General features: G+C 48.9%; 1 protein-coding gene, 1 long non-coding RNA gene and 1 other non-coding gene across 4 annotated transcripts in view; 2 read left to right on the top strand and 1 right to left on the bottom strand.

Moving 5' to 3' along the window:
• The window catches only part of LOC129527185 (uncharacterized), a 169483-nt gene extending 163178 nt beyond the window's left edge, over nucleotides 1-6305 (bottom strand). For both annotated transcript variants that reach the window (XR_008672177.2, XR_008672186.2), the window contains exon 1: nucleotides 6132-6305. This is a non-coding gene — a long non-coding RNA (uncharacterized lncRNA). The remainder of the gene's footprint in view (nucleotides 1-6131) is intronic.
• Nucleotides 6306-12741: 6436 nt separating this feature from the next.
• FOXD3 (forkhead box D3) lies at nucleotides 12742-15310 on the top strand. The gene has a single exon (XM_031004431.3). It carries the CDS (start codon nucleotides 13241-13243, stop codon nucleotides 14675-14677), a length of 1437 nt encoding a protein of 478 aa, XP_030860291.1. The 5' UTR covers nucleotides 12742-13240; the 3' UTR covers nucleotides 14678-15310.
• An 8632-nt stretch (nucleotides 15311-23942) lies between these two features.
• Nucleotides 23943-24004, top strand: LOC115932279 (U7 small nuclear RNA). Its single transcript, XR_004068577.1, has one exon. It is a non-coding gene; the product is annotated as a U7 small nuclear RNA (small nuclear RNA).
• Nucleotides 24005-24136: the final 132 nt, after the last annotated feature.

Genomic DNA, 24136 nt, shown 5'->3' with positions numbered 1-24136 from the left:
TTCCCTTCAGAAAACATCAAGAGAGTGAAAAGAGAAGCCCTGACCTAGCTGGGAGGCAATTAAAACTATAGTAAGTGGCACCTACATTTGTTTCAAGCACTTCCCTAGCCATTAGTATATCCCGATGGGCAGCTTCACAGTTGGGCTCTAAGTGTTGAAAGTTACATCAACAGCTGGTCACAGCGGCTCATGCCTCTAATCCCAGCACTTTGGAAGGCTGAGGCGGGTGGATCACCTGAGGTCAGGAGTTCGAAACCAGCCTGGCCAACATGGTGAAACCTCGTCTCTACTAAAAATACAAAAACTTAGCCAGGTGTGGTGGTGCATGCCTATAATCCCAGCTACTTGGGAGGCTGAGGCAGGAGAATCGCTTGAAGCCGGGAGGCGGAGGTTGCACTAAGCCGAGATTGTGCCATTGCACTCCAGCCTGGGCAACAAGAGCGAAACTCCATCTCAAAGAAAAAAGAAAGTTACATCGACTACATATGGGGTAGCCAAATAATTTCTTATCCAAACTGGGACACTTCTGAGAATTAAAAAGGCCATAGAAAAGATTATATTTGAAAAGCAGGCTTAAACTGGAATTGTTCCAGGCCAGTCGGGATAAATGATTGGTCACTGTGACTGTGGGATAAGTTCACAGAAAAGCAATACACATAGTTTGTAATGAAATTGAACAATAATATTTTACAACTATGCACAGAATGAGGAAATGGTATCTACTCCCAATAACTACCTCACCAGAAGCAATCCACTTATATTTAAATAATTCCTATCATAATAATTATTAAATAAGCAATTTACTTTAGTCAAATAATTCCTATCAGAGGTGGCCAAACCCTTATCATAATATCTATATAAACATCACGTATAGCTGGGCAAGGTGGTGTGTGTCTGTAGTCCCAGCTACTTAGGAGGCTGAAGCAGGATTGCTTGTGCCCAGGAGTTTGAGTCCAGCCTAGACAACAGAATGAGACCCTGTCTCTGGAAAAACAAATTCATATAATAAATATATATCTCAGAGCACCTGACCTTGTTGACTACTCTATCTTCTCAAAACTGCTTCTTCCTTGGTTTCCATGATAATACTTGCTCCCAATTTATGCTCTATTTATTTTCAAACTTTCTTTTACGGGCCTTCTTTCTTTTTTTGAGACGGAGTCTCTTTCTGTCACCCAGGCTGGAGTGCGGTGGCACGATCTCAGCTCACTGCAACCTCCGCTTCCTGGGTTCAAGAGATTCTCCTGCCTCAACCTCCTGAGTAGCTGGGATTACAGGCATGTGCTACCATGCCCGGCTAATTTTTTGTATTTTTAGTAGAAGCAGGGTTTCTCCATGTTGCGCAGGCTGGTCTCGAACTCCTGACCTTGTGATCTGCCTGCCTCGGCCTCCCAAAGTGCTGGGATTACAGACGTGAGCCACCACACCCAGCCATCTTCTTCTTCTTTCTACCATCTCTGATATTTCCTTATCCTTTTCCTTTATTCCACACCCTCTAATTTGCTGAGCTAACACACTCTCATTGCAAGACGTATCACACTTGAACACTGATGACTCCCATATGTTTATTTGTAGTCCTGACCTCTCTCTTAAGGTCTGTATCTGAACTGTCCAATGTGATAACAGTTAGTTACATGTGATTATGAAACAATTGACATGTGGATAGCTCAAATTGAGATACACACCATATTTCAAAGATTTAGTATGAAAAAAAAAAAAGAAATAGGGCCGGGCGCAGTGGCTCACGCCTGCAATCCCAGCACTTTGGGAGGCCGAGGCGGGCAGATCATGAGGTCAGGAGATTGAGACCATCCTGCCTTACAAGGTGAAACCCCGTCTCTACTAAAAATACAAAAAAATTAGCCGGGCATGGTGGTGGGTGCCTGTAGTCCCAGCTACTCGGGAGGCTGAAGCAGGAGAATGGCGTGAACCTGGGAGGCAGAGCTTGCAGTGAGCTGAGATCGTGCCACTGGACTCCAGCCTGGGCGACAGACAGAGCAAGACTCCTTCTCAAAAAAAAAAAAGAAAAAAATGAAAAAATCTTAAATTTTATATTGATTACATGCTGAAATATTAATATTTTTAGGTATAATAAAAATAAATATTTTTGGGTTAAATAAAATGTATCATTAAAATCAATTTTACTTAGGTTAATGGCATAACATTAGAAAAAATCAACTTTATGTGTTTCTGTTTAGTTTTTTAAAAAAACTTTTGTGGGTACATAGTAGTTGTATATATTTATGGGGTATATGAGATACTTTGATACAGGCATGCGATACACAACAATCACATCATGGTAAATGGGGTATCCTTCCCCTCAAGCATTTATCCTTTGTGTTACAAACAATCCAATTGTACTCTTTTAGTTTTGTTTTTTTGTTTTGTTTTGTTTTGAGACAGAGTCTGGCTCTGTCACCTAGGCTGGCATGCAGTGGCATGATCTTGGTTCACTGCAACCTCCGCCTCCGGGGTCCCGGTGATTCTCCCGCCTCAGTCTCCTGAGTAGCTGGGGCTACAGACACGCACCACCACACCTGACTAATTTTTGTATTTTTAGTAGAGAAGGGGTTTCACCATGTTGGCCAGGCTGGTCTCAAACTCCTGACCTCAGATGATCTGCCTGCCTTGGCTTCCCAAAGTGCTGGGATTACAGGCGTGAGCCACCGCACCCAGCCTCTTTTAGTTATTTCTAAATGTACAATTAAGTTATTATTGACTATGGTCACCCTGTTGTGCTGTCAAATACTGTCTTACTCATTCTTTCTAAATATATTTTGTACCCATCTGTTTACTTTTTAAAATGTGGGTATTAGAAATTTAAAAGTACATACATGGCTCCTTACCTCCTACTAATTATCTCTACTTAGAAATTCCACTAGCACCTCAAATTCAGTATGTGTAAAACTAAACTCATCTTCCCCCTTTCAGCCCATTGTCCACACTGATGATACAGTGATATTGCTAAAACACATATCCAGTTACATCACTTCCCTGCTCAAAATTCTATAATAGTCACTTTCAGGAAAAAAAAAAAAAAAATCTAAGCCTCTCAGTTTCTACCTTCAAGGGCTTACAACGTCTGCCTCTCTTACTCTTCACAAGTAAACTGAAAATTCCTAGAAGGTTGGGACTATGTCTCTTAATAAAATAAAAATAAAAATAAAAATAAATAAAAAATAAAAAAACAGGGAAAAGCATTACAATCAATTAAGAAAATTTTTTGAGTGATCCTTAATTATGTGCCAACTCTATTCTAAGTGATTTGGATGTCCTCAATCCTTACAAAAACCCCATAAGGAAGATGCTATTATCTCCATTTTACAGGTAAGGATATGAGGCACAGAGAGTTTAAGGAACTTACTCAAGGTCATATAACTGGTAAAGGACGGAGGCCACAGTGTGTCCTGGAAATGCATTATAGTCCCATAGGTCAGGGGCATGGAGTGCAAAGGAAACTAGAAGGTATATTGGAGCCAGATTATGGCACACCTGAAGTATCTTACTAAAGGGTTTGGGTTTTCTTCTACAAGCAATGAGGTAGCATTAAACAGCTTTGCTTTTGTTTTGTTTTGTATGAGACAAGGTCTCTATCTCTCAGGCTAAAGTGCAGTGGCAGGATCATAGATCACTACAGCCTCAACCTCCTGGGCTCAATCAAGCCTCTTGCCTCAGCCTCCCAAGTAGCTGGGACCATGAGCATGCACCACCATGCCCAGCTAACTTTTTACTTTTTTGTAGAGACAGGGTCTTGTTATGTTTTCCAGATTGGTCTCAAACTGCTGGCTCAAGCGATCCTCCTGCCTCAGCCTCCCAAAGTGCTGGAATTACAGGCATGAGCCATCATGCTCAATGTGCATTAAATGTTTTTGATCAGAGGAGTGACTGGCATGCTCCAACTGACATTTAAGGAAATAATTTGAGTAGTCACGTCTATGACTGAGGAACAAGGGACCAGAGAGTGTTTCTCCATCTGTAGTCTCCTCAATTAATGATAACACCATTTCTTCTAGACATGCAAATTTCATATCTGGGAGTTACTGTGAACTCTTTCTCCCTTAGCAATCAGACACTTAGTTCCATCCATTTTACTTCTTCAGTCCTCTCAAAGTCATCATCATCTCCTCTTCTCCAGTCTCACTGCCAATAATTTAAATCATACCTTCATCATCTCTTACTAAGATAACGAAATAGCCTCCTTGCTATCTCCAGTCTTTTACTCCCTCAGTTTATCCTTCACATTCCCGCAAAGAATAGTTCCAAAATTTTATTTCAATCATGCCAATCAGTTAAAGACCTTTCCTGGCTTCTTAATAACTTTGGGCTCTTCAGCCCAGTATTCAAGAGTCTTTATTATTTTACTCTGGCCATTCCCTTATCTCATTTCAGCTATACCAAACTACATGCTGCTCCTCGTGTCTTGCATAAATCTGTGTCTTTACTCGTGCTGTGTTCTCTTTCTTTTCCCAGAACTCTGCTCCTCTTTTTCTCTACCTAACTGCTGCTTATCATTCACAACAGCTCAAGTATTATTTCCTTTTTTTTTTTTTTTGAGACGGAGTCTCGTCTCGCTCTGTAGCCCAGGCTGGAGTGCATGGGCGCGATCTTTGCTCACTGCAAGCTCCGCCCCCCGGGTTCACGCCATTCTCCTGCCTCAGCCTCCCGAATAGCTGGGACTACAGGCGCCGGCCACCACGCCCGGCTAATTTTTTGTATTTTCAGTAGAGACGGGGTTTCACCGTGGTCTCGATCTCCTGACCTCGTGATCCGCCCGCCTCGGCCTCCTAAAGTGCTGGGATTACAAGCGTGAGCCACCGCGCCCGACCGTTCAAGTATTATTTCTTAGGGAAACCTTCCTACCCACCTATTCTCTTTCCCAGGCAGAGTTAGTTATGTTTCTTTTGCGCTCCTGTAACATTCTATCATGTATTTATAACTCATCACACTACATTTTAGCTATGGACTTCCCTGAATAAGTCCCCCATTAGAGTGAGAATGTGTCTTACTGATCTGGTTATTCAAGCAATATTTATTGAGCCACACCTCCACCCCTACACCATTAGTACTTGGCTGGAGGCTAGGGATACAACAGTGAACAGATAAAAATTCCTGCCCTTCTGGAATTAACATTCTAAAGGTGGAGTCTATCTTCTTACTCACCTTTGTGGTTCCAGTGTCTGGCCCTCGATGAATACGATAAGGTTAGAAAAACAGCTGGGTCTAACAACTAGCCTTTTGAATATTTTCTTTTCAAAGGATCTTTTCCTTTATCTATGTTCCCTTTTAAATTTCTTCCATGTGTTTGTTAGTCAAATACTTCCATGTAGTCTAAATGTACTATACCCAGACAAAATGTCTAAGCAAATTTCAATTTTTACATTTCCCTTCTCTCTTCTTCCATCCCTTTCTGTTTCCTTATCATACATCTATTGTCCATTTCCCTTGAGACCAAGTACTTTCTGGCTGTCCAGAAGTACCATTAGGCATCCAACTTAGCACTTTCTTTTCCGAAAGTACCCGGGTTCTAACTTACTTCTCCCCAATCTCCCCTGAAAACCCCTAAAGTCAGAGCTAGCTGGTCAGTAGCATCTTCCGTATTGAAGGCTTCACACTTTCTCTATCCCTACCCAGTGAGAAAGGCCCTCCTCTGCACTGTTTCCCCTTGCCATGGCACCTATCAACCTGCATGACAAACACTGATTCTCTTGCCTGGTTCTTCCTTAAGGAACCTTGGGTTTAATTCTTCTTTTCATTCCTAGTACTTTCCAGGTCTACAAGAGTTCAATAAATTACTAATAAGGAATAAATGAGTAAATAAATATATATTGTATACTTATATATCCTCTCCCCCTGAATTCAGCTGTGGGTATGACTTAAATCCAAGAAATTTCTGATTAAAATGAGAGTTACCAAAAAAGGCAGCTTTGACCCAAGGAAAACTTGTTTCTTTAAAAATGCTAGAAGAATTTAAATTTTTAAAATGTGTTTTGGCCTGGCAGGATGGTTCACACCTTTAATCCCAGCACTTTGAGAGGCTGAGGTGGGAGGATCTTTTGAGGCCAAGAGCTTGAGACTAGCCTGGGCAACAGAGCGAGATCCCATCTCTACAAAAAATAAAAATAAAAAATTACCTGGGTGTGGTGGTGTGCATCTGTACTCCCAGCTACTCAAGAGGCTAAGGCAGGAGGATCACTTGAGCCCAGGAGGTCGAGGGCTGCAACCATCTACAACTGCACCACTGTACTCCAGCCTGAGACACAGAGTGAGACCCTGTCTCAAAGAAAAACAAAAAAAGTGTTTCGATATCCGCGATCCATGTCACATCTGTTAGTGTACCTTTAGTACATGACTTCTGCATTGTTTGCTAACTGACATTCTGTGTGAATAAAGCGTGTATCACAATGGTGTTTCCGTATGTCATCCAAGTGGGTCCTTTCCCCAGGATGTGAGTGAGCCTTTGGCATGGTCTTTTTAAGATTTTGCTAAGGGAAGACTGGGCTGGAACTAAGGAGCTAACATACCACTGAAATCAAATATCCCGTTGGGTGCACTGGAGGGTAGAGAAGAGGGGATTCCTGCACTCACGCTAAATGATAAACTTTTCCAAGGGCAGGGTCGTGAGAGGTCTTCCAGGTCACCTAGTGTTCTCAGTCATGCAGAAGTAGGAGATGGACACGATACTCCCCGCAGAGAATCCTTCCCACAGGACTGATCCTGTCCCTTCCTCCCCTCCCCCACACAAGGCGGAATCCCCACGCAGTGCACTGCAGGCGCGGTGGCCACTGCCCCTAGAACCAGATCTCTCCCCCAGTCCCGTCCTCTCCAAGCTCCAGATATGTCAAGGATTCTTAAGCAGGGGTTTTCCAATCTGCCCCTTGAGGAACTACCCCTGAGGCAAGGCGGGCAGGCCCAAGCTGCGATGTGGAGAATTCGATGTCCGAGCGACCTCCTCGGAGGAGTGGGTCGAGTTAAATATAACCGCGCGAATGGAATGGCGCTAAAAATAAGGCAGCAGCTGGCCTGTCCACAGCCCTGTCCCGGGAGGGGCGGGGGCCCCAGTGGTCTTGGGCAGGAAGGCCGCGTCCGGCCCAGGGGTGAGGAGGCTGCGGCGTCCGCAGCCAGGGCTGGAAGGCCTGGGAGGCCGCGCTCTGTGGGGCCCGGGGCCTCCACTCGGGCTGGGTCGCGGGCCTGGACGGGGACTGTCCAGAGGCATCCGAAAGCCGGGCCAACTTGCCTGGACGTAACAAGGCGGAAGGGCTGGGCGCTGAGGTCCTGCCAGCCCTGCCGCCAGAGGGAGCAGAGCGCCAGAGGAGGACAAACCGAACCCTCCAGGAGGCCGGGCGTCTCCTGAGACCGAAGCGCCGGGGGACCCGCGGAGGTCTGCCCCGCGCGCTGCTCTGGAGACTCCCGGGGCGGGTGGCGCTCGGCCTTTCCGCTCCCTTCCTTCCCACAAGTCCCTTCCCGCGCGCGCCCCACGGCCCTGCCCGCCCTCCCGCGTCAGCGCCCCAACCGTCAAGCCAGCAATTGAAACGTTTCCAAAACGGTCTATTTATTTGCTCCCAATAAATCGATCGGCGGTGATTAAAGAATCGATGTGGCCTGGGTGGGCGAGTCGCTTGAGGGGAGGGATTGGGGGCTTTCGCCCGGCGCCTGCAGGGAGGCCGAGGGCAGGCGCGGGCCTGAGGGAGGCGTGTCCCGCCCGGGCCACACCCGAGGACCCGACACCTGGGCTCGCAGGCGCCGGCAGGCAGCGTTCCCTCCGGCGGAGAGGGGCGCGCGCCCGCCGCCTGCTTTCCTCGGCCCCTCTCGCCTTTCTTTCTCGCGCGCCGGGGAGGCTGTGGCCGCCAGTGGCTGCGGAGCTGCTCAGAGGCTTTTGTTGCTCCTCGGCCGGCTGAATGGGGATTTTGCAAAGCGGGACAGATAAAAATGAGCAGCATCATATTGTTTGACAGAATGATCTCGCATGATGAAGTGTCGGCTCCGAAGGGGGTGAAAATGGTGAATTCCTAAAAACCCAGCCCTGGGCTCCTCCTCGAGCTGCCGGTAGCCTGGAGGGACCCCGCGGACAGCCGGGCCTGGCCGCATCGCTCCAAACGGTGTCAGAAAGACTCCGGCTTTCAATGCCAAGTCATTTTTAAGCCCCGATCCTGTCCAGGACCTTTCTCCTCGTGGATGAAAAGAACAATTTTCGAGAGAAAGGCTCGTTTTGATTAAATCTGACATGCTGCTGATAACTCCATGCTAATGTGAAATAATTAACATAATAGCCATAATTAAAAGCACGCTAACAATGCCATAAATTTATCACACAATTTTACTAGCTTTCTGCCCCTAACTGCTCTCTCATCGTTAATTAAACGTGTTGCCTTTTACAGAATGGATGTTTATATATTTCCAATATAAATAAATTCGAAACCATCCTCTCTCTCTTCCTCTTTCTCTCCTCCTTTCCTTTTGGTCTCTCGCCATTTACAGGCAAGCCTTGGCGTGGACCCTGAGTGGCAGACATCTTGAAAATAAATGAAGTTTTGAGATGCAAATCCAAACAAGAACATTAAAAGAGCCTCTTTTTTTCCACCCCGAAAAGATCCGGAGAGGTATACAAGGGGGTGGTGGTGGGTAAGAGAGTTGAAAATCCCCCGCTTTGGGAAATGGAAGTAATCTGGGTGGGTTGGGGCCTTGGGTACCACCTCTGCCCTTTCCCACCTTCCTTGGTGGCGGCCATCCAGACAAAGAGGCCGGTAATAGTTTAACAAATCTATGAAGATTGTCAAGAAGCAGCAGACTTTGATTGTTGCGGGCGCGGGGGTGTTGGGGAGAAAGGAGGGGAATTTTTCTAATAGTCCCACCCACGTTTTGCTCCCTCTTGGACAAAGAGTAACTACTCTTGGTGGGGGACGCGCCCTTCACTCCGCGGAACCTGGTCCCAACTCCCCGTATTGTAAGAAAAGTGCACCCGCGCGCGGGCATGATGATTCTATCTCACATCGCGCCAACGATTTATTCAAGCCACTGGCACTGTCTCTGACTTAAAAGAGGAGAAAAGAGGCATATGGGTTCTCTTGGGCCTGGTGAGGGGTAGGTGGGCAATTCCCGCATTCCGCACTCTAACCGTGCCCCTCCTCCAGTGTTGACCACCTAAGAACCCAAAATGAGCTGTAATTAATTTCCCTTTCTCCATCATAAATTTTTCTATCCATTTCTTCCCCCCCCATCCCCCCCTGGACGCACACACTAAATCTCCCCTCCCCTGGAGACGTCTCAATTTCCTTCCTATCGATCCGGACTCCATTCTTCTTGCCTCCTGTTGCTAGAACCTAGATCCCCACTCCCCCCACCCCCCATTCCCACCGCGTCCAGGTGGCTTTCCCAGCGGGGTACCACGTACTCTGCCCGCTCCAGAGGAACCGAAGGGGTTTCATTCCATTCTCCTTTGGTTGAAACATTTCAAACATTTGAGCAGGTGAGGCAGCTGGCTGCCATCTTCCTTTTTAAATCTCTCCTGGGAAGTTCGCTTGTTGAGACTCAAAAGAGTCACTCAAACTCATAATTGCGTGTGTGTGTCTACTCATTCTCCCTCTACCTCTCCAATAACCCTTTGAGACTCAGAAACTTTTTATCCACATACACCCTTTATCACATTTTCTTCCCCCCACTACATGTGTCTCACTATCTCTCTGTATCTGTCTCGCTTCTTCCGACTCTGTCCTACAGCTTGGCGGTAACTGACGACCTGTGAGCTTTTAGCTGCAAACTGCAACTACGCGGCAAACAATTTATTTAGCCCGACATCTAGCCGGTCTCCGGCAGGACCCTGCACCGCGTCGGGATCGGACCCTTCCGCTGGGGCGGCCTCCTGCGTCAAGGCCAGCAGGAACCTTCCTGTCGCCCTCCCCAGCCGCCGCTTCGCCTCCTTCCCGCCCCCGGAGGTTGTGCAGGCGCTATGGTCCGCCTGGAGGGAGAAAGCCGGCGGCCGGTCCCTGAGCCGAGAACGGCCGCGGAAAAATCCTCTGCCTCCGCTGGAAATCGATATTAGGCCGGCGCGGGCGCGGGACGTCGGGGCCGCAGCCAGTAGGTTGTGCACGTCTCATCATTTAGCTAATCGAGTCGAAAAGTTTCTGTAAGGGCCGGACCCAGCATCAGATGGTAACACTGATTGAACAAGAGATTAGCACAATAGATCTCTAACCGAGGGGAAGCGTTGCTTTTCACGCTACGCGCCGTAATTAATGGTATGAATCAATTAATTTGACTTTTATTGTGTCGAAGGAAAAAAGCGCAACAAATGGAACCGGCAGCTGGGAGTTGTTCGTCCTCCACCCCCTTCCCCAGGGAGGTTCCAAGGAGACACCGGGGAATGGACAGATCAGGCCGGGCCGTGGCAGAGGGAGGGTAGGAGGCAGCGACCAGCGGCGTGGAGGGAGTCCAGAGAGCTAGCCTCGGCGGACAGCGGAATCGAAATTAGGCTCATTGGGAGACTACTTCGAGACCGGTGAGGGGAGCCCTGTAGCCACCATCCTCCGGCGCGCATCCACACATACTAGTGCACGCGGGCCCAGCCACCAAGGCCGCGGCAGGGCCAGCGCTGCGCCCCGGGCCCCTGCCTCTAGGGCTGGGCAACCCAAGCAGAGCAAAGGAGGTTCCTGAATGTGTAAATTTCCGCTTTTTAGCTTTTTTTTTTTTTTTTTTTTGGACCTTCCGACACTTCGGTTGCTGAGGCAGTTGCAGACGCGACCTCTGCAGTCCTGGGCGATGGCCAGCCAGCTCAGCTAGGGTCGGTTTCTCGGAAAGCTGTCTAGACGGCATTGCAAACGGTTCGGAGCCTGCGGGCCACAAAGCTGTGGAGCTACGGAAATCAACTCTGAGATGCGTTTTAGGGCCGGGTGCAACCTCGGGATCATTTAGATAAAGAAAAACTGTGGAGGTTGGCGGGCGTCTCAGGATAGTGTCACCACCCCCTACCCTGCTCCCAGCCTCAGATGAGTAGTGTTATATCCTGGGAAACTGTCTAATCGGGATGAAAGTCAATCTGTGTGTCTCAACGCCTGTAATGAAGCAAGTTTACAGATTTTTAAATTTTTATTTTTATTTTATTGAATTATTTTTGGTGTGTCTAGGCCAAGGAAAGAGGAGATCGTGGGTGGGGAAACCGACTGAGGGAATCAGAAGCACCACTGTCCATCCGGAATTAAATCCACATCCCAGCATCTTCTGCAAATATTTCACTAATTATTTCCTCTCGGAACTCCTCCCCTCGTGCTCCTTCCTCTGGTGAGGCCGGCACTCCCCTCCCAGGCCGCAGCGGACAGACAGGGATTGGGTTCCGTGTGCCTGCCACACCAGGCAGGCTCTTGCGGCTCCCAACTAGGCGGCCTAAATGAGGGAGGAAAGAGGAGGCGCATCGCTGATTCACCGGGTCAAGAGCACTGACTTTCCTTGGAGGTGTGAGGTCCACGCACCCCAGCCACGCACTTGGGGGTCGGTTTGCGGTGCCTCCCCCTCCAGTCCCAGTGAAATCCCCACAGTTTTTCCTACTATCACTGACTTGCCTTGCACTCCGCGTGCACTGGCCACACATCCTCGCCTCCTCCACCCGCTCCGCCGCCGGTTTCCTTGGAAGTTAAATCTTGGAGGATTTGTCCACACCTTAAGAGAAGAAAATCCACGTTAGCTGGCAGCAACGGAGATCCCAGCATGCTGGCATGCCCAAGTCTGCCCAGGTTCCCCCAAGGCCATGCCCGCCGCCCGGGAAGTCACTGCCCGCACCCCTCACGTTTCTTCAGCCGCCCCTGGGCGCTGCGTCTAACCTGAAGACACCAGGCCTCTTCCCGGATCCACTCGACTTACCCAGGCCGCTGCCAATCCCAGCTCCTTCCCCAGCGCCTCATTTCCGATTTTTTCATATGCTAAGTCGTTTAACAACTCCAAGTAGCCAGTTATGGCTTCTTTATTTATAGGTTCCCTGTTATTTTACGTCGTTTTTATTTCTCTCGGCAACTATTCTAGTAGATTAATCGATAGCCATTTTCTGACCTTCGGGAACCCCAGCTGATGCTTTTTGTGGCCGCACGAAAAAATACATACAGGAAAACACGCCCGCATCAAGCCGGGAAAGAGCAGGCAGGACCTGAGTGGTTTGGTTGGGGGAGGGGGAAAAAGACATCTCAGCAGGTGTCTTCCCCGGAATGAGCACTGAGGCCAGAGGGGAATCTGAAATCTAATTAGCAGGAGGGAGCCGGGTGCGCTGCTCTTACTCTTTAAAGCTAAAAACAATGAAACAAAAAGCAAAACAGAGACTAAGTTTTGCTTTTTAAAAGACGATATGGGAACCTCGTTCTAGGTCGCCCAGTCCCTGTCTAAGGAGTGTGACAAAGTGGGGGAGAGAAGGGCGGAAGGGAGAGGGGGCGGAGAAGGCAGGGCAGCGACAGTCGCACAGTCCCGCGGACGCTCCCAGGCCCACGCCCTGACTCGCTCACACCCACCCACACTCACACCCACCCGCTCCCTGGGCCCCAGGGCCCGGATCCAGCCTGGGTGGGGGGTCTCCGGGCGGGCCGCAGCGCCCTCGGGGCCCCGGGGATGCTGGCGCACAGTGCGGAGCGGAGTTGCGCGTCTCTCGTCCCTTTGTTGACAATTCCCTGAACCAACTTGAGTTTGGCCCGCTCGGCCGCGGCCCTGACGTCACGCACGGTCACGTGGCCCCGCCTCCCGCTGGATCTTTAAGTAGAAAGTAATCTATCAGGCCAGTCCTTAAAACGGGACTTTCGACTACCGGGGCTTCGGCGTCCCTGACACCCAGCCCCCTGCCCCCCCGCTACTGTCCCTGCCTGCGCCCTCCCGAGCTGCTCGGCGACCGGCGTCCCGCGCCCGCCTGGACCGCTCCTGCGCCCCACGCCAGGGCCAAAGGCCGAGGAAGGCGGGCTAAGTGAGGGGGCGCGGCGTGGAGAACCGCCGGGGCCGGGAGCGGTAGCGAGCGCCTAGTACCGAGCGCCAGGGACGGCAGGAGTTCGCGGAGCGCGGCCGCTGGGGGCGGACGGCAGAGCCCGCGCCACGCGATGCGGGGCCGCCGAGTGTGAGCTGAGCCCAGCCGGCCCCAAGCCACCTGCGGCCCCCTCCCCTCTCCCTGCCCCCCATCTTTCGGGGGCACTCAAACCCTCTTCCCCTGAGCTCCGTGGCAGCCCCCGACCACCCTCATCGCCCACTGCCCCCTCCCCGCCGCCGCTACCAACCCCGAGGAGGGATGACCCTCTCCGGCGGCGGCAGCGCCAGCGACATGTCCGGCCAGACGGTGCTGACGGCCGAGGACGTGGACATCGATGTGGTGGGCGAGGGCGACGACGGGCTGGAAGAGAAGGACAGCGACGCGGGTTGCGATAGCCCCGCGGGGCCGCCGGAGCTGCGCCTGGACGAGGCGGACGAGGTGCCCCCGGCGGCACCCCATCACGGACAGCCTCAGCCGCCCCACCAGCAGCCCCTGACATTGCCCAAGGAGGCGGCCGGAGCCGGGGCTGGACCGGGGGGCGACGTGGGAGCGCCGGAGGCGGACGGCTGCAAGGGCGGTGTTGGCGGCGAGGAGGGCGGCGCGAGCGGCGGCGGGCCTGGCGCGGGCAGCGGTTCGGCGGGAGGCCTGGCCCCGAGCAAGCCCAAGAACAGCCTAGTGAAGCCGCCTTACTCGTACATCGCGCTCATCACCATGGCCATCCTGCAGAGCCCGCAGAAGAAGCTGACCCTGAGCGGCATCTGCGAGTTCATCAGCAACCGCTTCCCCTACTACAGGGAGAAGTTCCCCGCCTGGCAGAACAGCATCCGCCACAACCTCTCACTCAACGACTGCTTCGTTAAGATCCCCCGCGAGCCGGGCAACCCGGGCAAGGGCAACTACTGGACCCTGGACCCGCAGTCCGAGGACATGTTCGACAACGGCAGCTTCCTGCGGCGCCGGAAACGCTTCAAGCGCCACCAGCAGGAGCACCTGCGCGAGCAGACGGCGCTTATGATGCAGAGCTTCGGCGCTTACAGCCTGGCGGCGGCGGCCGGCGCCGCGGGACCCTACGGCCGCCCCTACGGCCTGCACCCTGCGGCGGCGGCCGGTGCCTATTCGCACCCGGCAGCGGCGGCGGCCGCGGCGGCTGCGGCGGCGCTACAGTACCCGTACGCGCTGCCGCCGGTGGCACCGGTGCTGCCTCCCGCTGTGCCGCTGCTGCCCTCGGGCGAGCTGGGCCGCAAAGCGGCCGCCTTCGGCTCACAGCTCGGCCCGGGCCTGCAGCTGCAGCTCAATAGCCTGGGCGCCGCCGCGGCCGCTGCGGGCACAGCGGGCGCCGCGGGCACCACCGCGTCGCTCATCAAGTCCGAGCCAAGCGCGCGGCCGTCGTTCAGCATCGAGAACATCATAGGTGGGGGCCCCGCGGCTCCTGGGGGCTCGGCGGCGGGCGCTGGGGTCGCCGGCGGCACTGGGGGTTCCGGGGGTGGCAGCACGGCGCAGTCGTTTCTGCGGCCACCCGGGACCGTGCAGTCGGCAGCGCTCATGGCCACCCACCAACCGCTGTCGCTGAGCCGGACGACTGCCACCATCGCGCCCATTCTGAGCGTGCCACTCTCCGGACAGTTTCTGCAGCCCGCAGCCTCGGCCGCCGCCGCTGCTGCGGCCGCCGCTCAAGCCAAATGGCCGGCGCAATAGGGACGCGCCAATGGCCGGGACCCAGGGTCCGGCGGCGGCCTCGAGCAGCAGCTGCACCTCCAGGCTGCGCGCCCTGTCCCAAGCCCGGTCCCGGTCCCGCTGCCCAATCCTGGACTCTGCCTCTCCCCCATTTCCTTTCCCCTGAGCCCCCAACGCCTACCTTCCGCGGCCTCCACCACCTCGCGCACACCTAAGCTGGTCGAGCAAACTCACCGCGCGCCCGCCGGGGATAGCTTTCCATACAGGTAAAACCGAAAACCGAATTTTCCAAAAATGCACCCCGACGGCGCCTGCTCTTAGTACCGTGGGGATGGGAGGGAAATTCTTTGTATATATTTGTAAAAAAATTATTGACTTTCCTTTTGGGGTTTTTATTTTTTTAAGAAAAAACAAATTCCGTAGATTTAGAGCTCTGAACTTTCATTTTTTTTGAAGGTTCACTCTCCGAAGTTTTATCTGAGAAAAGAATGTATAGAGACGTTGGGAGATTTTAAATATAAAAAATTTTCAAAAAGGCAAAAAGTGTCATTCTATTATAAAAGTCTGTTTATATATGAATGAATATATATGGTATTCTAAATGTTATTCCATCGTGTTGTACACAACTTTGTAAATAAATTTTTTAAATGCCCAGCCTAGTGTTTTATTTAGTTGTCTGAAGTAAATGGCAAGATTTTTAAATGGTATTTGCCTTTTCTCCTCCCCAGAAAATCAAGGAATTTCAAGTAATGACCTTTTCAAACTTTGTAAATTCATAATTTGAGTGTAAGAAAATTTTAATTGGAGAAAGGAAACAGTATGCCTAATTTAAATTGTGTTACTATTTTGCTTTTAGTTTTCACATAAAATCAGGATGTGAGTGATATCATTCATATCAACCCATTAAATCTAAATGACCAGACATTTCTGTAGATAAAGTAAGCTGTCATTTAAAAAAAGAAACCGAAACAACAGCAGTCTTTAAATTTTTTAAAAAAATGACTAGACTTGTATCTTCCACAATGAAAACTTCCCAAATGAGAGAGTTCTTGGTCATTTCAATTATCCTTTGAAAAGTAAGTAAATTCCAAACATCCCTCTTTTTAACATTTAAATCTTAGATTTTTGACATTATTTCTCTTCATTCCTTAAGTGGAAGTGGTAAATAGACCCAGCTGGTTTTAAAATTTATGTTAAGGCACTTTACATTTTGCAGTGGGATTTTATTTATGTTCATCTGATAGATAATACATAGTTTTGTTTTCATAATATTTTCAAATAAGATATCTCATTTATATTGCAATAATCAATCCACAACATAATTGGATTTCTGAAGGGGTCCTATAGATGCTTCCTCTCCCTCCAACCCGAAGCCTTTCTGAAGGCCAAGGAATGGTGGCCTTAATACCCTTTTAAAAACAGCTGAACAACACCTCTTTCCCCTTTTTTTCTTTACCTTAGGCTAGGTTAGTGTGAAATGCGACATCACAGGGCAGGAATGGGGAAGGTCCTTGTAGATTATTTTTAATTTGCATTTCAGCTGTTAAAAACCTTTTAAAAGAAAGTATGAAGGTAGAAATGAAACAGCTTGATGTGGAAGGCTGGTTCTCACCACCATCAGCATATCCTCAAAAGGCATCAATTCTAATTATTTTGTAATTAATTTAGCTGTTACAATTACTTGTGCGAAATCGCTTTTAAAAACTGGAGCGAGTAGCAGTGCTGTCGGCTCGGCCCTGCGCGCGTCCTTTTGGTTAAACCCGGCCAGTCCCCGGTGTTGTCGTCCACTTTGCCTCCCTGGTGGTGGAGATGCCTCCCCGTCGCGGATTCCAGCCTCATTTCTCCGCTGTCGACGTGGGCTGGGGGTCGCTTTGAAAGACACTTCCTTGCAAATACCCAATCTGTTTTCCTGGTAAACGGTAAACATTATTGTGTCTTGAGTAAACATTCCTTCGGGATCAGGGTCCTAAAATAAAACAAGCTGCCGGGGGTGAGATAGTTTAACTTGATAAACAAGAACCTGATAACCACCGCCGAGAGAGGAGCAATGGTAACCTTCACCGAGAGGAGATTATGGACCACACGGTCTCCGGGCGGGTCCCTTCTAATCTCCTTTTACAAGGAAAACTAAACGGATCTAATTTTGTTTGTGTGTTGCAGCTATAAAAGTAACAAGTTGTTTCACAGTTGTGTCTGGCTAATCGGTTTTTACACAAACAGCAAATGGTACATGATTTGTGCAAACACATAGAGAGGTTATTTCTAAATTTAGCTGACACCCCCTGGGAAAAGGGAAAGGCAGGGCTTCTTGAATTCACTTTTAGCCTCAAGAAGCTGCTGATCCAAGGCTTCTAAATGACATTGGATAACAGGGGCCTCATTCCATCCCTGATCCTTTGTTACTTATAAAATTACTCGCTCATATTTCCTCGCATAGCAGCAATACCGGCCGAGCCTGCGCCAGCAGCGTGACACTCAGCCACAAGTCACCGCCGGAGACTCGCAGGGCTTTTTCCAGCGCTACATTCATTAGGCGGCGGGGTGAACGGGAGAGACCTGCCTGCAACTTTCCTTCCAGCCAGTTCTTACCCTTGAACGACGGCCTAGAGATGGTCCCCTTCCTTTATGTCGTGGAAGGCAGGAAACTCTCGGACCCAGACCCTCAAGCTGCCAGCGGTTGTTTAAAGTCCTGGCACATGTCAGGAAGATGGGCCCGGCCGTCGCACCCTCAAAAGCTCTTTTTCGTTTAAGCTTTTTAAACCTCGAAGATTTAGCACAAAAGGGGAAATGCAAATATCATAGACAATGATCGCAAGCACTTAGTGGTGGGGCTGGGGGAAGCCTGAAACCCTTGTCTGATGTTATGGAACGCAGGCACCTGCGACAAACGGCACTGGAAACAGCTCTCTCGTTGAGATTTAAAGTCAACACTACTGATATCCACTTTTTATTCCACTTAAGAAAAAAAAAACTAAAGGAAGAGGGCAGATTTATTTGCAATAAAAGGAGAAAGCGGGTTGATTTTTATGGGGAAGATTTTAGCTTTCGGCTACACACGCATTTAGACGTTTCTACTTTCTCTAGCACTCATTCCTAAAAAAATCAATCCAGCCCTGAGGCCTGTGGCCCCTAGAGCGTTCTCAGGACCAAGTTCTGAGTTGGGACCGCCCGTATCTAGTTCCTCGGAGGGGTGGATCTGGATGTCCGGGGAAAGGCGAATGAAGAGTAGAGCAAAACATGTGCCGGCTGTTGAGGGCTGTCGATGCGATGGCAGATGTGGCCTGTAGGGGGCGACGAGCAGACGGAAAACTTCGCTGTTTGTCTGGAACGGTCCAGCCCCAGCCCCGGAGGCCTCTCCTTCCCTCCCAGGCTCTGAGCCTCCTGACATCCTTGCTTATTCTCAGGCCCCGGAAGCCTAGGTCGAATCTCGAGAAGCTGATTTCCTCCTTTCCCCCGCCTGTGTCCTGGGAGGAACAGAGTCCCGAGGGGAGTTTGTCCTAAAGATTGGGAGGCAATAAAGTTTAGTGATGAGGAAACATTGACTTGGAAGCAATTAAGAGTTATATTTGAGGTTATTTATTTCACATGGTTTATAGGGTGAGTCTTGGTAGTGAGAACATGAAAGGCTGATATGAGTGTGTGAGAGGTGGGTATTTTTAACGTGAGTCCCTTGAGAAACTGTCCTGAGGGGTATGTGTTCTGAAAGAAAGGGGGTTCCAGAGCCTTGTGTCCCCGGACTCCACCTGTGTCCCCGGTGGTACAAGCTGCAGAATGAAGTAGTGAAGGGAGGAGGTTGGAAGGGCATTCTGAAAGTGCCAGGCTGAACCTTGTGGGGAGCCGTCTGTTTCAAGGGAGGAGGCGACAGGAAGAAGCGGGATGAGAAAGGCCTTGCAGAAGGCGTTCCAACAGGGATTAGGCATTTCCTAACTGTGACTTTGGACAAGCTGCTTGGTTTCTTTCAATGTCTGCATTTCCTCGACCCTACAGTGAGAATGAGTCTGCCTGTCACCTGGGCTTGCAGAATTAGATGAGTTGGTGTCAATGAAAAATGTCTTATAAACTGTAAAGTGCTGGGGGCATGTACAGTGTGTTTTTTAATGGCCTCTGCACGAAGAAACAACTCTGTTCTAAGCACTGGTACACGGCCAAATACATTGGCTTGGTTCTGAACCATTTAATTTTAGGTATGAAAGGTGGATTTTTCTAAGAGGGGTTGCAGAACCCATCCCAGGAAACTCCCACCACAGAAGGGGCTTTTAAAAGGTGGAGCTTCCTCCTGGTCTGTAGGCCTTTCACTATGCCTGCAGAGAAGCTCTCGGTGCCCACCCATCCTTCAGCCTGCACCCCCAGCTCCAGGGGCAGGGCATACGTCTCTCTTCTCTCTGGCAGAGCGGCCTACTCTGCTGTTTGCCCCTATGCTGCCACTATCCGAGGCAAGTGGGGAAATCTGAGTCCACCGCTGACAGACGCCCATTAGTGCAAGATGCGGCCTGGCGAATTAAAGGTAACCAGATCCCAAACTCACTTAAAAGACCACCCTCCCCTTGCTACCCTCCAACAGTTGGCAGAGTTACACCCAGAGCCAACTTCTCTCTTCGCCACTCCCCCTCCCCTTGCCCTCTGAGGAATGTACAAGCCATTCTTTGCTCCCTGGGGTACACAAAACAAAATTTGAAAGGAAATGTAAAACCAGCCAGGGTGTCTGTAAGAAAGCATAACCATCTCATTTTTATTTCCCGAAGTGCCGTCATATATTAGAATTTTCCTAAATGCAGAATTAAATTTGTCCCCTCCCCCATTTTAACATAAAACTGCTACCTAAGGCTCTTCTCCAGATCATTTGTGCTTTTGCACACAGCTCCATCCCATCAGGGGTGAGGCGGGGAAGAAGAGGGACACCTTCACTCTCTTGCCGGAGTCCTCTGGTGCTGGATTCCGAACCCGTCTTCAGAAAAACAGTCCTAGAATATCGGCATTAGAAGTGGCCTCCGGGGTCACCCTGGAGGCCCTCTTTTCACACAGGCCCACCCAGAAGGTTCTGGGACTTACCCAGGGTCACTCAGCAGCCCAAGTGCAAGCTATGGAAGTATTCGGAGGAGGAAAAAGTGTTGCTTTACCCAGCAAGAAGGCGCCACTTGAGGAAACAAAAACAGCAGACTCTGGGGCAAAGAAGATTGGGGAGGGTTGAGAGGAGAAGGGAAAGACAGACACAGACGCGCCGGGCCGGTGGAACTCAGCTCCGGGAAGGCTGTGGACCTGGACCCTGGGGCTCCCCGCTGCCTGGGCGCCTCTAGCCTTGCGATAGGCGGTTCTGCGGGGACCGACGGCCCCATTTCCTTCTTGCCTCGTGATGTGGGAGGGAAGAAAGAAGGCGGCAACTGCAGGCCCGAAGCTCCCCTCGCCCAGCGGCCCAACCACAGTGCTGTCGTGTCGGGGATCGGTCCTCAAGGGCGCCCCCAACCCCCTGCCCACTCCGAGATCACCCCCGTGCCAACCTCGAGGGCTCGGCCTGCGGGACTCCAGCTGCCCCTGCCTGGAGGGAGGGAAGGGAGAAGAGAATACGAATTAATTACGAAGGAAACCCAGGCGTGAAAGGCACCCGCCACGGAGCTGGGCTTGCAGCGGGGCGCGCGGTGGGGCCTCTGCTCCCGTCCCCGTCCCGCGGCTACTCAGTTGCCCGCTCATGGGAGGCTCGCGACGGAAAATAAGTCCCCTCAGAGTGAACCTGGGAGGCCGAGAGGACCCAGCCTGGGATCTCTGGGGGAAATAGGGGCAAGTTTACCACGGTCTAATTAAGCCACAGCCCTAGCGTGAGGACCCCAGCGACCCGTCCGGGCTGGGGGATGGACTGGAGTGCCCCCCACCCCAGGCCGCGAACCGGCAGCGAGAAGCACACTCTCCGCCATCCCCGGCCCCGCCGCTCCCGCCTCTGCGGACTCCGCGTTTGCCATGCTCCTTCCCGGGGTCCAGGGACCGGAGCTGCGGTGCACGTCTTATTGAAGGGGAGAGCTTTGGTTCTTTTCCTCCCTGCATCCCTCCCACTTTCCTCTCAACAGATAGTAAGCAAGACTCAATTTTCTCCAAAAAAGCCCCTGTTACCCCTTTCTGCAAGGGGCGCGTGCCTAGGTTCACAGGGAGCTTTCTTGTCAGCCCCAGAACAACCCTAAACTCCAAATGTTCTGTTTGCTCTCGAGGTACCCTGGGATGCAGCGTCTCCTCCGCGAAGCCTTCCTGAGCCTCCCTGCCCAGATCAGTTGCTCCTTCTTGAAGCTCACTGTGCCAATTAATGAGCCATTGTCATTAGTGTTGCCCTCTGAGTTCCTGACCGCCTAGCATTGCTGAGCACAAAGGGGACGATCTAAATTATTTGTCTGATGAATAACAGCTTCGCACCACGGGAGCGGGGATAGGGGATCTTGAAGGCTGTTAACTTATCAAATCAAGCCTTTCTCAAGAGTTTGGGGAACTGTTTTCTTCCCATTTCTTTTCTTTCCTTCTTTATAATGAATGCTTTTTATAAACACTTAATTTTTTAAGTGAATGAATTTTAAGTCTTTATTAGAGGTCTAAAAAGCGTAAGACCCGTCAACTATGTATTTTTCTGGCATGTTTTCTCAGTCATTGTGAAATTAGTTGAAAACTTCTCCCAGCCTGAAATACCAGTAGCTGGTTCCACCTCCCACCCTAATGTAGAAACCTCTTCAGAACACCTCGGTTTTCAGCCAGCATCTGTTTCAATTTTTCCAGTGGAAGAGGAAGAGGAACCACTACCTCACAAAACAATCCATTCCACTTAGGGGCATCGTTATTTGTTCAAGGGTCTTTCTTTTCTAGAACTCCTTTATTTCCTTAGTAAAAGATAGTGGATTTGAGAGTCATTTGCTCAGATTTTCATATGAAAGATGGTCGTATTTCCATGTGTTGGGTTTCTTTATCTAGAAACACAAAGAATTCACTGTGCTTTAGCTCCCACATTAAAACTACTATTTGTGGGGGGAAACTGAGCAAAAGCTGAAGTTTTGAGAAAGCCTCTGGATTCTGTATTCATTACACACAACCCAGGATGGTCCACAGGCCTTCTTCTGAGACCCACTTGGAGAGCCTTGGGTTCAGACTACACTGGTGGTAAAACTCTTGTGGAATGGTTGTAAGAGTTTTGTGTTCCTGGTTTTTTTAACCAGATAAAAAGCTTTTTTAAAAAAATTATTTCTACCATTTTGTTTTTATAAGCTAAGATAAAAAGTATTTTTTAAAAAGTTAAATCATTTAATTCATCTTTCATTGCTGTATTCCTTGGCATAAAAGTTATGTCTTACCTATATTAGTCATCTAAACCACTCATCATATAAAACTAGGAACTTAGATGTCTTCTCTGGAAAATATTCATGTAGATTCCACTGTTTAATTAGAGAAGCAGAAAGAACGAAAATCCCAGATATTTGGCCATTGCCTTCCAATTGGAATCAAGATAATGTGTTCTTTTGCATTACCCATCTAATGCATTTTCTGGCAAATTTATATCGCAGTTTGTGTGGTTCCCATTTGATTTAGTCTTTATATAGCTCTGTTAGCTTCCTTCTTTGCCATTGTTATAGATTATACTGGTAAACCTTCTTTCAAATTCTACCAGCTTGCAAATGTAAATGTTGGTTACAAGAGCAAGGTAGTATCAAGATCAGCACAAATTAATCACAACCACTGTGAAACATCTGCTTTATTGATGGTACTTCAACAGCATCATTTTCCACATATATCAGGAATTATGACTTTATGATAAAGTTGCTCTTGTTCCTAGAGGGAATCAAGTGCAAGAGTTAATAGACTGGATTAAAAGACAAGACTAATTGCTAGTCCTACTCCTGACATTGAATTTAGAAGCCCACATACAGTAAAGATTACTAGTCAAAATTTAGCTGAGAGAAGGAAAGGAATTATAGTATAATAACTATCATTTCAAAGTTTTAGCTTTTTGAGTAACTGTTTTAAAAATTTAGTTTTTTTACCTTGATTTTACTTTTATCTTGATTTAAGATATATGTCATTCAAACCTCCAGCAGTTTGAGAACTTATTTACTCTAATACTGATACTATATACTACAGGTCAGGGTAAGGGATTGAATTATTCTCTGCTACCACCACCTATGAGGTCCAGTGAATAATTTGAAGAAGGCTTACAGGAGATTGTGAGCAGGAATCCGGGCTCAACTTTGGGAACTGGTATTCTAGTACAGTATATTCAAAATACATACTTAATGGGTCACTTTTTTTTTGTTACTTTAAAATAAAATATTCTTACACTAAATGAGATGAAGTTTGAGAAGCATATTATTAGTTGTGAGAGCTAAACACTTATGATGTGAGAGATATCTATATTGTATTTTTCAAACTGATTCCCTTACTTCTTATTTGAGACACAAAATGATATTCTAGAAGGAGCATAGGCTTTGGAATTGATAATCTTAGGGTCAAATCCTGGCTCTGCCATTTCTTAACTATGTGATCTTGATTAAAGTTACTCAGCCTCTCTGAATCTCAGTTTCCTTACCTACAAAATGGGGATCAGAATATGAAGATTTACTATCATGTATTTGGAGTGCTCAAATATGGGGGCTATTAGTACTACACAGTTTTGCTGTTACATAGTGGTCATATTTTCATGAGGCTACCTTAATTTTTACTCTGATATCATATACCAAATAGTTGCCACATTTCATATTTAAAAATGAAGTCATTGAGACCACTGTCCCTTCCATCTGTTTGAGCTAGGCATCATTTTTGTGTTCTCACAACTTAACAAATGTGAGACAATTTACTCTGTAGTGTTGCTTGGTAAATCACTTTTTCACTTTCAGGGTATTTTTCAGTCTTGTGGATGAGAGGTCTTGACAATAGTCATTAAAGATATGATAGCATTTTCACAAGAACAAGGACATGTGCCTTATGTCTCTTTGCTGAGATCCAGTCTGGGTGGACTAATTTTAACATTTTTCTAGATCTACACTAATATTTCACTAGGAGAAGTCACTATCTGCCTAGGTCAGATCTGATTAAGTCAGTACCTACTTTTGCTAGTAAAGACCACCTCAGTTATACTATCTGGTAATGGGAGGATGTGATGTTGTATAGTTCAAGGAGGATGGGATAGAAGTCAGCCGGTTTGGGTTTGCTGGATGGTGACTTTGGTTAAGTCACTTGAAACTCCAAACTGCAGATTATTATTATCTAGTGGAGACATATTACATATCTGTTTAGCTTACTCCCATTAAACCAAACATCATTTAAAAAGCAGTGTTACAGCTCTTTTAGAATTAGTCTAGCAGGTTTTCCAGCTCTCACCAGAAAACTAAAGAAATAAAAATAAAAAAAATAAGAGAGAGAAAGAATGAAAATCCACTTAAATGTGAAGCTACCCTGAATTCTACTTAATGGGCATGAGATGCAGGGAAGTGAAGCAAGGGTGGCACAAATTGCTGTTTCCAT

This window comes from Gorilla gorilla, chromosome 1 (genome assembly GCF_029281585.2).
Source record: "Gorilla gorilla gorilla isolate KB3781 chromosome 1, NHGRI_mGorGor1-v2.1_pri, whole genome shotgun sequence".
In the NCBI taxonomy this organism is placed as follows: Eukaryota; Metazoa; Chordata; class Mammalia; order Primates; family Hominidae; genus Gorilla; species Gorilla gorilla.
This window is presented reverse-complemented; position numbering and strand designations above follow the sequence as displayed.